At 41.7% G+C, this 14,451-nt stretch overlaps 1 protein-coding gene across 1 annotated transcript in view; it reads left to right on the top strand.

Moving 5' to 3' along the window:
- LOC122576957 (neurexin-1) overlaps positions 1-14,451 on the top strand; it is a 623,013-nt gene that overhangs the window by 31,083 nt on the left and 577,479 nt on the right. Inside the window, exon 2 of the mRNA XM_043747905.1 lies at positions 11,676-11,723. Within this exon, the coding sequence (XP_043603840.1) occupies positions 11,676-11,723 (48 nt within the window). The remainder of the gene's footprint in view (positions 1-11,675; positions 11,724-14,451) is intronic.

Genomic DNA, 14,451 nt, shown 5'->3' with positions numbered 1-14,451 from the left:
CGATGATGAAATAAATCGACAATTTCACCCGAGCATCCTAGAAGCGATCGACTTTCCGCGAGTGTCCTCTCGTCTTCCTTTCATTCGGCTGCGGCGCAAGACAAAAGCAGGGAATACGTTGAATAAATCACCGTGTGCTTTTCCTCCAGCCTTTTCCCTCTCGGGCGAACGATAAGAGGAACAAGAAGAAGCAGAATCGTACGGAAGGCGCGAGAACTGCACACGGTGTGTCTGGTCAGATATCAAGATGACGTTTGGATGGTCGCGAGCGGAGAACGGGTCGTCCAAGACCCCAGTCCGCGTTCTTTTCTATTGGGGATGAGGAGGCGGAAGCTGAACTACGAAGCGGCGGGATATATGAAGGGGGTGGAAGAAAATGTCTGCAAGTGGAAGTCTGGCCTCGACTGCCATCGAGTCTCCTTTCAAACGATACCTTATACTCGGCTCGGGGCCTTTCGTTTCTTACACCCTTAACTCGAGTCTCTATCCACCTTCTTGCCTCTGGCAAGCTGGCTTCCACTCAGCACCGACATAATAGGAATTTAATACCGTAGCTTCGGGAATAAAACGGAAGGCGAGAGAAAGAGAGTGAGAGATCCCGACACCAGCTACGCTGCGATTATTTATAAACCATTGATTTCTCTCGCTGTCCGATATAACGCGCGCACCCCACCTAGCCATCTTCTGGACCTGACATGCCTGGCTTGTTGCACTTTTATGTGTTTCACTTATACGCTCAACTTGTCCCGGCTGGTTCAGCCTGCTCTTTCTCTTCTTGTTCTTGCTATCGTTAGGCGACGAGGATGACGGCATGCTGCGACATCGTGTAGCCAGCAGCCGTGGAGAATCTGCAACGTTAAAGCAGCTCCTCCGGTGGCTGGGGTCCCTGGAGAAATTCGATAAATTCGGTGCCCGGAGCTCTCTCTCTCTCTCGCTGCTCGATCGCGTAATTCGACGTGAGAAAGGCGACGGGGGAAAAATGAGGAGCGATGCTGATATCGACATTGCTCGCTACGAAGATGTGTGCAAAACCGGCCGTCCGCCAGCTATCACAGCTGTAAATTCCGAAATATCCACTCGCTGGCTTATAGTCGCGTGTTATACAGGGTGTCTTGGTATCGGTGCTACCTACAATTTTAAATTTTACACGTTTCATTTCGGAGACGTGGGATGTAGCACGCGCGTCTGACATTTCTTGTTACTTTGCTACGAATCTGGTCAGACTGGCGAAGCTTACAGCTTGGTAAAGTGCGCGTTGGCTGAGCAGCCAAGTAGTTACGCATCATCCGTTTCATTCGCCCGCAAATGATAGATAGTTGGCGGACACGGTGAATTATTCCCTGACGTTTGATTAACTTGTTGCGTTGTCTTCGTGATTCAGCCGTGAAAACGAACGCGGTCAGCATCTTCGATCTTTTAGCGCTACAATCGATACCGTCTCATCTCACTGAAAATTTGAAAACATACGAAAAGTGGAAGGTTCGTGACACGCCCCTAACAAAATTCCAAAATGTTTCGTATAATACGCGTGCCTTATGGTTGTGAAAGCTTCTCACAGCAGCTATCGCGCGATCAGAAATCGCAGACGAGACTGTGATCGATCCTAACGAATTCTGACAAGTGAACAAATTTCGTTCCACATTTTGTTCTCGTTTTCTCACGACGAATCCGCTTTTACGTGTTGTTTGGCGTGTCTTCGCCCCCCCCCCTACACGTTGACCTCACGCGTTACATCAAAAGCTTTATCCTGTAAATAAACAAATAGATGTGGAGAATGGACGTTTGTTGGATACTCGAGCCACGGATTAGCTGGAAATCAGCGTGCAGGACATTTTTCGGCTAACGAACAACCGGTTATCCGCTGCTCTTCTTCTTTTCTTCTTCTCTCGAAGGATTCGCGATCGTTAGACAAGTTCCTTACTCGCTTTTGTTGGATCGAGGAGAAAGGCCTTGCCCATCGATGATTAAGTCGTCCCTTGAGTTTTATCCTCAGAAGGGTAGGAGGTCCGCCAGGGAGACTCGAACCATCCCCTATTTTCGTCCTTTTCCTTCTTCGGCAACCTTAGCCAGAGGGTGGAACGTGGCTTTATCTTCGATCGTACTTTCGCGCCGCTGCGGTCTCGTTTGCGCAAAGTCGAGCGAGATAATCGATACGTCTTCGTCTACTCTCGCCACTTGGAGCAGTCGAGATGCTATTTCTTTCTTCCACCCTTGTCCTTTATACGTTCTCCGCGCGATTCCTTTTATCGAGTCACCTCCTACCTGTCTGCCGATCTCTTGTTTGTTCACCGGTTACGACCGATCCTCCCAATCGGATAATCCGAACCAAGTCGCGAGAAAATGTATTTTCCTTCGTGCTTGGCCCGCCTCGCTTGCAAGCTCGCCTTTTACGACAAAGCTTCGCACCTGATGCTTGTGCAAGGGTCCCTGAATTTCGACCAGTAACATTGGCCTTCATCACGCAGTATGGCAAGGGTTAGCCGGGTCGCCTAAGCTTCCACGTCTTAAAATTCAATCGGCAATTTTCCACGGAACCAACAGTGTCACGAGACACCATTAGCCTGTAACGTGATAACGTGGAAACGACAGGGTCTCGTGTGCTTTAGGCTCAACGAGCAGCATTTTAAGATACCAAGGAGAAGAGAAATAGGATGCTGAGGACTGGGAAATATTGCGGGTGTTGCTTCTAAACAATCATTCGGGTAAACGATATTTTACAGCAATTAATAAAATAAACGAGGAAATAAGATAACATTCGCACGCTGCTGAATTTTACATTAACTTACATACAAGTTACATGTATGTTTGCTCGTAGGAAATTATTTATTTAACTCATTAACCCATTAATTAATAAGAAACGAGTGAATATAATGCACACAGGAGGCCAACAAAGAGCTAAGGAAGATCACGCAAGGGAAATATCGTACGATCTAAAAATGAGGGAAAATAACAGCCAAAAAGATTAAGTTGATGGGTTTGGCTTGGCTATAAATACTGTTAATCCAATTATTAGCGAACGTTGGTTTGGCAAGTAGATACATAGAATAACAAACGACACTTGAGGTTCCTGAACGTTCAATTGAACTGAACCAAAAATATCGGAACAGTCGAGGCGATAATTTAATGTTTCCAAAATAAACCACAAAATTGGGATACAAAACCATGTTGTTGAAGGGAAGTCCAAATGAGCTCAGAATTAAATAATAATTATGATGATTTTTCGAGAATGGCTTGTAGGTTTCACAGGAAATAAAAGGCAGAATTTTAGGAATTTTTTCCATCGAGTACACGCAGCTGTCACTGTATTTATAATTTATGTTAATTTATTTACATATTCTCAGTGTTTATATATTCATCGTTATTCTTATGGAATATGTTTGATAGTTAGACAGGAAATTAATTTCTGCGCCGAGATACGATTACCAAAGGAGATATTTTCCAGATTTTCACGGTACGTGTGCTTCTCAATCGAAACAATTTTCTCCGCCACCGACTACCTCATCGTCGACAACAAATCATAAATATTAAGCGGCCACGTGAACCATAAATTTTCTCGAACACCGCGCAAGCTTCAAGATATTCATGTTTCCAGAAGAATATGTGCATCCTTGGGAAACGGCTCACTCTCCTAGGGTTTCACAAACCCTCGTTGCTCATTCCCTGCGCTTTTTTTTTTAATACAACCACGTTCCATAAACTGCAGCATAATCGTAAATCAGAGAATGACTCATACACAATGGCTCGCGTGGGTAGCCGAACACTTGCAAAAACCTTCGGTTATCGCAAAGTTTCGAACGAATCTTAAAACGAACGTTAGAAGAGTTGCGGGATATTTGATACAAATGTACATTTCGTCGAAGTGACTGGCGTTGTTTACTTTATTCTCGATATTCAGTGGGATCGTATTTCACACTTATCGCACACGGTATAGATCTATTTCAAAGTTGACCAAATGATCGTAACAGAATTTTTCAATGTTTTGTATAAGACACACCACGCAAACACAGAAAATTGTGTTATACGAAATGAGCAAATTAATGGAAAAGCTGTGGTTTCTCGTATGTTTCTTGAAACCGACAGTAATTCATTCAAAGTATCACTTACTAATACTATCTACACTAATTGTTGAAAAATCTCATCGTCTTTTTACCAGAGAAGCCTGTTCTGCCCAAAGAGTTGCCAATTTCCTGCAACGGAAAACTGTTCTATCGCAAAGGGTTCATAGTCGACGGATTAAACGAACGAGAAAGTCAGACTAAATCTTCCTCGCGTTCCTTTCTGCACGCATTTCTTCCACTTGCCCATTTTCTGCATTCTCAAAGACCCTGTCAACAATACGAATAACCAAGATACCTGTACTTGCATAAAGATATTTAGCGGCATATGCGTCTTAGGACGTTTCGATTGGAAGATGCCTCACGTAGTTACTTTGCCACAGAGGATTAACACTGTACCACGCACAGAATGTAATAAACAAACTCTGGACAAAGCAATTTGCAGCAACCAACGACCGGCGACAGGTTCAAACAAGCTCAATAAATAGATAACCATGTTCTATAGACATAGTCAGTCGCGCGAATCAATATCAGCATTGAGTCATCGAGATCATCAGTCGAGCGATTAACTTTGTATTCTACATTCTAAAATATCTGTAAATATAGTTAACGAAATCAACTGGTCTCAACGTGTTTCACCGTCCACCACAGATATCCCACGATGAGCGTTCGGATACCTTCGCGAGCCACTGTAATCCGTCAAAAAGCTGTAGGCTATCTTTGATGCTATTTTGCTGCGGAGATGTTTGCGAAGACTGTTGCTGAGGAAGCTGCGGCGGCGCAAAATTGCACGTTCGCCACTCCGTCGAAACGTAAACTTAATAATCGAAATGCGGGACCTTTCGCAATTTCCAGCTTCGACGTCCACCGGCCCATGAACCTCAAGTATCAAAGCCTGTTCGTGAGCCACGAATTTCCTGCCATTCGAAATATGCAATTCGAAATGGCGTGCATCTGCACCTTCTCGTGCGATGGAAAGCACTTAAACACGTATACGCGCCGATTTATAAGTACTCGACTCGTTGCAGCTTGGAATGCAACGTCTTTCCAAGATCCGCTGAGGAAACTCGTTGCGGAAAGCGATCAACGTGCACCAACTTCGTTGGCAACTAAGTGACTGCGGATTTTGTCAATACCAGGTAATGACAAAATCCGCAGTCACTTAGTTGCCAAACAACAAACAGCTACGACATGCTGCTACGTGGCGTGAGCTGGAAGACGAGGATGACGACTTTGCAAAGTAAGTTTTGTTCGTTGAAACAGAAAGGTTGGGACAATTAAAAGCGTTGGTATTAAGAAGCCTACAGACCGGGCTTGATCTTAATTAAAATTTAGTTGCGCTGTTTCTAGCTTCCAGCGACTAGGGTCGGTGATCTTCTCATCGAACTACGGGTCACGTTTCGCAAATCCTCCACATTTCAAGTCAACAACGTTCAGGCGTTTCCGTATCAGTCAAGTTATACTCGAGACAACGCTTCTAAATTGCTTGTAAATGCAGCGACCAGGCGACAAGATCCGTCATTTGTTATTTAATTGAACGCGTTTCTCGGCTGCTCTAATACAAGAACGAGAACGTCTGTCTCTCTTCATCTGTTGAATCAACTGGCCGTCCCATTAAAGCAGGTGTTTTGTACGTCGAATACTTGTTCGGTTATGCTAACTTTCCTACGCACGAGTAGCAAATGAAATGAATTACTCGCGCAATCGTCGACTAAGGTGAGAATGCTGATATCTCTATGCGACTTTAACGTTTAGTGTTTTTAATGTATCGCGGAATTAACGTTTCAATCTGAAGCGATGATTACAATTTTACCTTTTACGGATTCCGAGAGCCGGAAAATAGAAACATCGGTGAAATTGGAAAAGCCAGAACCGCGCTAAATTTATCGGCCAAAGTTTTAATCACAGGTCAATTGAATTCCACTAAATTTTCTGTTTTCTGCTAACGATGCCGGTAATAACGACTAGCAATAAATTCCTGTGCTTTACATAGCGTCGTAATGCAGCTAAGTTGGGCGATATTGCTATTAGCATTACACGTTTTATTGTCCTGCTAGACACAGCGCCCCGTGTCCGACCAAAGCGAACAAAATTTTACGAATTACGATTGTTAGAAAAAGTCGATGATCCCTCCACGAGTACTTTGCTCGCGGAATAGCCAGAATTTGGCACGGCTATCGAATCGCTCGATGATATGTCATTTTAGAAAGCACGCTTAGCACATGGCACGTTCTCTTTTTCAGGATAATAAAGATCAGTCGTAAATATCGGAATTGCGTGTGGTCGGATTACCACGTTCGTCCCGGAATCCTCTTTTACGTCGTCGATTCTCTTCTCAGAAGCTACGCTTCGCTTAAAACCAGCACATTGTGTCGCGTATTCATAAATCACCCGCGCTGGACGATAGACCGTTCAACATTTCCGACGAATCGCTGTTTAATTTATGGCTCGGCTGTGTAATTTTCTCAACGACAGTGGATACGATACGATGACACGAGCATTGGGTTGTCCGAAAAGTTTCTTTCGTTTAATAGGGAAATAATAGACGCACAATGTCTTTTGTTTTATATTAATTTATTGAATTGTTCAGGGACGTAATGATAGAAATAGAACGAAATGGATCATACCTAATTTAATAAAATAATATAAAATGGAAATTGTTGTTCATCTGTTTATTATGAAACGAAAAAAACTTTCCGGACAACCTAGTACAAGGAGTCACATTGTACACGAATTTCGATACGAAGCAAACGATGCTACGTATGTTTTAGGTATTTAAAAAAGCGTTCTGTTTTTGTTTTACACGGAGAAACTGCGAGAAGGTGAGAGAAAATAATATTTTCATTGGGTCGAATAGCGGTGCTGTTGCCACTTGAACATGTCCCATTTTCTTCTTTAATTTTCTATTATTCAGTTAAATATAAAGTAGTTGATGTTAACGTGGAAACTTTCCCGTTTCGATTTTACAGTGGTTCGTTTTGCTCCTCAAAATTGCGAAACTTTTTAAACGCAGGAAAGTTAAAGTGTCTCAAAGGAAGAGATGAATTTGTAATGAGAGGAAGGAATAGAGACAAAGGGGAAGACAGAACGAGACGGAAAAAGAAAAATGACAAGACAGGGACAAAAGAAGAAACGTGGGGAAATAAAACGGTGGAAGGAAAGGGGGAAGAGGAAGCAGAAATGAGAAAGACACGGAAACGAAGAAGAAAGGGGAAGGGACGAGAGGAAAGGAAGAAAATAAAATGGAAAAGTGATCGGTCCAGGTTACTAAATTTATTGTTAAACTTTCCTAACTGAGACCTACGTATCGCTTGTTAAATGTCCAATTTAATCGTTCGAGATCTGAGATCAGGCAATTTGTTAAAATCGTCCCACAGAAAGTATTTCCACAAAGAAAATCGTTAAACAAAGGATTTTCCATTACTGCGTTCGTACTCCTTACGAAAAGCAAGATTAACCCCAGAAATTGCTAGCAACTTGTTAAAACTTTTGCCTTCAATTATTACCCGCTTTGAAACTTATGCGATGATAGATAAAGGTTATCAGATCGTGAGACAAAAACAAAGGATTCATACATTCAGCTCTATGGTAAAAATCTCGTCTTTTAAGTGTACCATTAATATTCTCAGAATTCGACCAAGTAACAATATTATCGTCCTTGACTCTTTCCCAGTTTTTTACATTTCTAAAGTAAACCTTGTTTCGTGCAGAACGAAAATAAAACATGTTGTCAAGCGTCTAAAACATATCAGCGTGTTTTGTTCGTCTCGCGAACCGACTTGTATCCAAACACGCGCGCCATGTAACTTGAGACTCGTGAGATATCCCATCCGCTGTGTTAAGAAATCTACGTAGCTATTTCTAAATTAGACGGCGATACATCTAAAAATTTCAGCCATCTATCGTTCAGCACGAATGGTCCACAAATACGTATCAGAACATTCCAAAAGTTTCTTTCGTTTCATAAGGAAATAATAGACAATGACTGATGACGAAGACCACAACGTTTGACAGATTAGGTCTCGCGCTTGTTTAAACGTCGCATTGGATAAAGCAGCTGCGTGCAGATGGCGAAAAATACTTTTGGTGCAACCTAGTAACAGTAACCCGGTAACAAGAACAACGTTACAAATTGGCAAACAAATGGCGGCTATTTCATCGAAAGGGGAGCCCATCAAGGAGAAACAAAGTGAACAAGAACAGCCATTGCCGCGTGCGATAATCATCCGGATAAAATTGTCTCGGACGAGCAGCAACTTAACCTACCTACGTGTGTAACGTGGAACTTGGGACAATGCTTACATACGTGGCGATATTTGGCCAGGATGAAATTGGGAAAGTTGAGTTGAAAGACGAGACACGGCGTTGATGAACACGGCCCGGTTCATATCGATCCCCCTAAATTTCTACGCAGACTATTTATCCGGTTGGCCTTAATCCGGCGTTTGACTCGGCGATGGAATTCGTCCAAGCACATCCTTCGTCTACGGGGGTTTCGCGATTGCCGCGACGGTTGAATTTCGAAAACAAAAAGGGCTGGCGGATGTTGTAAGCGGATTGGCCGAAATCCGTCCGCTCAAAGGGGGAAAATTGGAATTGGACATTTTTTACGACGGAATGAAATCGGTCGTACGAGGATGAAAGTTTCTGATAAGCTGCGCGGTAGGACGCTGTTATTTTAAATAATCCCTTCACGGCAACCATGAAATTGGCTGTGCGAGGATTACATCCTCAGAAGCCTGTTACCTTGGTCCTTTCACCGTTACATCATCGATGTAACGCTCCGCTAGCCCAGCTTTGAATCTGCTTTTGAAAAAGCGAATGCGATCGTATACGTACACCGTAAAAGGATACGGTGTATACAATTTTTGATAAGCTTAACACTTGGCCTGCTTTATAGCCAGCTATTGTAGCCTTCGTCTTTGTGGCGTACTTCGATCTCTGTACCATAGCTTGCGGTATTATATGTATAAGCCCGATACTTTTGTAATGGCCGCGTTATAAAAAGAATCTTCCGATTATACGAGCGCTCGCGAGTCGATCGTCCACACGGTGTAGGCGATAAAACGTGGAAACCTCTCTCGAGGACCAATGTCAGGGTTCATGGCGGCCCGAGCGCTGATAATTTAAACATTCGTCGACATGGAACAGTCAGTCGCCGGGCAGATGTCAAAAGGTGCAAATGCGAGACTTTTGTCGGCTTCGTCGCATTAACACTGGGGACCAGCACACCAGTACAAATGACTGGTTTTATTTATAAATGAGTCAATTGTTGAAGGATCATTAACAATGGCAAAAATGTACTACAAAACGTGGAATTGCTTTCGTTGGAAAATAATAAATCAATAAATATACAAATATTGTATTATTTCGTATTTTTCAGAAACCAGTCATTTTGTCAGCTTCGTCTTAGTTGTAGCGTTAAATGGCTAAGTAAATGAACGAAAGTGACTGGCTTTTTCTGAAACCGTCAGGTCTCTCCCTACAAATTCAGAAGTGGCATAATCGAAAATACTGGCGGATTGCGCGACCGCCGTTTACGTGCCATCGATTGCCATCTGCGGATCCTGCTTCCAGAGAGTTTGCGCCTAGTTGGTGAGAGTTCGCGCGTGTTTGAATCGCAACAGCGATTACTCAGCTGAAAATCGACGATCTTTCTGGCAAACTCATGAGGATCTTTTAATCCTGCCCATAATCTTGCCCATAGATTGGAAAATTAATAACCGACGTGTCTCTGTAATACCAGGAATGATACAAAGCTAACAACAGGAACATCTATATCGATAGTAATGCCACGCAATTAACGAGGTACCACAGTGTCATTGTTGAAGGTCACCGCTTTTAAGAAAACTCTATATCTGGTCTTTTTAGCTTTCTAAAGCACTGAAGCCATCGACAGCGCATAGACAAAAGACTGCGACAAAGGCAGACCATAAACAGTCGACAGGCTTTTCAGTTGTAGGTTAACACTGCTAGCGTGCGGATCTGGACCAGCTCATATTATTATTTCAATTTTTTGTACTTTTCATTTCCGTATTTCAAATCGTATTTTTCTACCTTATAATTTATCCACGCGTCTCTCTCATTATACATCTAATAACCTCAACAGTCATTAGCGGAATTATCAAAGATGAAAGCGATAACGTGTCGCGAGAAAAGAATTTTACATCATAAGGAAAGAAACGAACGATTAATTAGCGACATCGTGAAACAAGTTAGAGTCTCCTAACAGTTTATTTCGCCGATCAAACAATTCTGCTTGGAAGTGCACGGCTTATCTTATCGCGCGCACTAGGCGCGACATATCAGACAGCTACAGGGCGATAAGACGAAGGAACGAAAACTGTTGGGGGTGAAAAAGGATTCGGCAAAATCGCATTGTAAGCTCTTTGAAGATATCCCCCTTTCTAACTGAAGATGCGAAGCGTGGAAGATCGTGGGATAATCTTTTTTCATGAGATCGTATATCTTTGTAGGCTAACAGCTATAGCGTGATACAAAATACGGCGGTGGCATTGACACGAGAAATTCAGTGGACTCGCGCAAGGAAATCCATCTTAGAATTCTATTGCAAGGAATGTTGCCATGCCTGGAAATATCTCGTCTGTGCGATTCTATGCGGATCTTTAGAAGATCGTCAGCTCGTTAGGCCGATGTAAACAGATAGGTGAGAGGAAACGTATTGTTATAACAAGGTTTTATGTAACAGCCATTAAAGATAAAATGTTCATAGAATTATATTCCATTCTTTGGTGAATGTAAGCACATTGTACCTATGTTTCATGCTATTGTTTTTAGTTTGTGGAAAATACCCCGGTCCAAGAATACTTATGTGAAAACACAAAGAATATATAGCCAAGAGCAAACCTAAGGGAACAATGTTTTCCTTGTTTCTACAATTTTTTAGACAATGTTCTGTATTTATATATTTTGTTGGGATACAACGATATTACACACATGGACACAAATAATCTTATAGAGGACACCTACACAGGTCATACTCAGTATAGAGAGTGGGGTTGAAAATCCTTAAGGGACCATGGGTCACTACCTACAGTCAGTCTGAGGGTAACTGGCCAACAATCCATAAATTCTTTACCTGCACACTTTGTTAATTATACCATATCACTCACTTATTTTCATACATTTCTGTATTTCTGTTTAATAAATATTATTTCAACATAAACATTGTGTCTTCCACAGATTATTTATCTTAACTTTAAGATTAAATTCTAACATATTTTTGTATTTCTGTGTATTATATTATAATTGTATTTTTTAATACTGTGTAAATAGTAATATACATGTACAATACGTACAGAATTCTCCTCTTAATTAATGCCGAGTAATCAGGATAATGAAGCTGATAATGAGACGTATATCTCTCGCAAAATTCCCCAAGTTTCGAACTAACGAACGAACACGGTTTTCTTAGTCACAATTTCCTGGCATATTTTCCAAAAAATTGCTGAAAGTATCGACAATTCCTTAATACTTTGCATACGTCTGTAATAACAGTTGTATATATTTTAGAAACAAACTAACTCTAAGGTTCGATACAAAGAACCTATATTCGATTCATCTTTAGATATTAACGCACGTCTGTCTTTGGTGTTTCAGTGTGGTGGATTTCCGTGCGTCGAGAATATCAAGCGCAAATCGCCAAGGGTAAGTGCAACGACGAGCCTTCTGAAACTCAGAACGCGATCCGCCGTCTTATTTCACGTCGTTCGTAATATATTTGCTTAGCAACTAAACGATTGCGGGTTTTGCCAATACCACCCAATGACAAAATGCGCAACAACTTAGTTGCCAAGCCAATGTAAACAAGTCGAATACGGTCGCGTGTGTACGTGGAAGCTCGTGTGAGGATCAGATTTCAAAGGTCGTACGTGGACGAACGAGCACGATAGGTTCCGTTTTTGCCTGGCGATTCGCGCCAGGCCGAAGAAAGAAGCTTCGCAGCATGAATTTGTGGGTATTCAGACGTCTTTCTTATGTAATCAAATTACTGGAATCCAATTAATAGAGTGTCGATAACGCGGCGACGTTGCACGAAGCTCAGACAGACTCGAGCGAGTTCGTTCGCCGGCACAGGCACACGTACATACGTGAAGCAACATAAACGAACACGTAGATGCACGGACACACAGGGCCACGCGATCGTAATTAACCGCACATTCGATGCATGTATGCAGAAACCACGCGTTGTTTGCGAATAGCAATTCCGAGCGTACGGGATTGAATGTAACACGGGGCGCACACAACGTGGCCAATGCGAACAGTATCGTCCTGTGTGTTCGTCTTACGGGCCTATTACTGAACTTGGCCCGGCTTGCCCATAGGATTGTTCAATGAGTGATTATGCGGCCGAAAATGAGCAAGATTTGCGGAACACCGGCAAATGATAGCTTACCCGTGACGCTGCAACGTGTTATACAGCATGCAAATTACCCTACGCCTATGTTACACGGCAATTGGACGTCGCAGCGTTACGCGAAATATCATGCGCCATCTTACGTGATATTATCGTTAGCCTGATCAAAAATCTTCTAAACTCTGATAATTCTCTGATTAAGTGGAACACGTGCGTTCGGTTCGCTACTTTGCTTTTTTGTTGTTTCTTATTTATCGGTTTACGGCCAAAGCAATATCGAACGTTATTAGCGACTATTGGCTGAATTAACTGAACGTTTTAGGTGAGCGTTTACGATCGCTAGAACCAGAAGGGATGATTCGGCTTGGTCATAAATCATCGAGAATTCCAATAATATTGCAGCAAGCTACCAACGTATTAGGTTGTCCGGAAGGTTTCTTTCGTTTTATAAGGAAATAATAGACGCACGATGTTTTTTGTTTTATATTAGTTTATTGAACTATGTAGGACAAATAATAATAGAAATAGAACGAAATGGATCATATTTAATTGAATAAAATAATGTACAACAGAAATTGTTGTTCAGCTATTATCACCTTATGAAACGAAAGAAACTTTTCCGGCAACCTAATACCTTGCTATGGCGTCGAGGTTGTAGTTGTTTCATTTTCTTCTTGCTTCGTTATACTTCTTACATTCCAGCGTCGTTTCATTGATAGTTATTGGTATATTACATGGGGTAGGTTATTGTTTAGGAGAAGACGCGAACGTGATAGTTCGCCGTGTTCTGGTCTGATTCGGGTTATCGTCGCTTGTCGTATCCTATTACATTTAGAGTTTGATATTTGTAACTTTATCTGTTACTAACGATTTTAGTTAAACGAGAAGGGATCTAACGATATTAGAGTCTTTTTTTAACGACGTAACGGCAATGTCAGTCAATCGATGTTACGTTAGCAGCTTCCTTCGTTAATTCATTAACGAAATTACTGGCAAATTCTGGTTCAACGAGAGAGAACATTTCCCTAATAGTACAAATAGCAGCAGTGGAATGGTTCGATTGGAAATTATCATAGAGACACAAATAGTAAATAGGATGGAATTAGTTAATGGGTAACGATACATGGTAATTAAATGCACAGAAAATTTGCTTCATGGAGGATAATTAATACCGGAAACAACGCCACTAGATATTAAACTACAATTTCAATTCTGTCGTGTTTTGGTAACATGTTCTCTGGAATGAAGCAGGTTACAGATTAGCCAGACAAAAATAATTAATCAAATTAACACAATGACTGCCACGCCGAAATCGCATGTTTCACTCAGCACGTCACGAGAGTATTTTTATTAAAATAGATAAAAATAACAATAAAATGATGATGTAAAACAACAATTCTTCCCCAATGGACCATTTATCTTATTGATGGTCACGGGTGACCACCGTGGCGCCTTGGTAACAGTTGATAGCGACATGTTGCAACAAGGTTTCGCTTATTTCAACAAACCATTCGCATTTGTTATTCCGTCGTAAGCAAAACCTGCAGAATATATTGTTGAAACGTGTAGAAGATATTGGTAAACGGTATTACGATTATTTTTATGATTTCGACGAAACGTTCGGCTGAAATGATAGAGGTCCGGGAAAAAAATTATGTTCGTGGTAAAGCAATGGTAGTGGTTGATTACAAGAGAGGAAAATGTGCTGTAGATTTATCAGATCAAATGATGGCATATTCTACGCCACATAGAAGAACCCTCAAGTGGTATACAAAATTAGCTTTAGAGTTATCGTTAAATACGTCAATTTCAAACGCGATGATACTCTATAAACAAGCAACAGAAACAAAAATCAAGGTACCAGATTTTAGAATGGCACTCGCGATGCACCTTACACAGTGCCATTCGCCAGAACCGTCAAGTATACTTATTCGATAAAGACTGCCACACGAAATACAGAAGAAAGAAGGGCACGCGTAGCTGGCACGAAAATTTTGCAGAGAGTGTTATAAAAAAATG

Source organism: Bombus pyrosoma, linkage group LG17, assembly GCF_014825855.1.
Source record: "Bombus pyrosoma isolate SC7728 linkage group LG17, ASM1482585v1, whole genome shotgun sequence".
Classification (NCBI taxonomy): Eukaryota; Metazoa; Arthropoda; class Insecta; order Hymenoptera; family Apidae; genus Bombus; species Bombus pyrosoma.
This window is presented reverse-complemented; position numbering and strand designations above follow the sequence as displayed.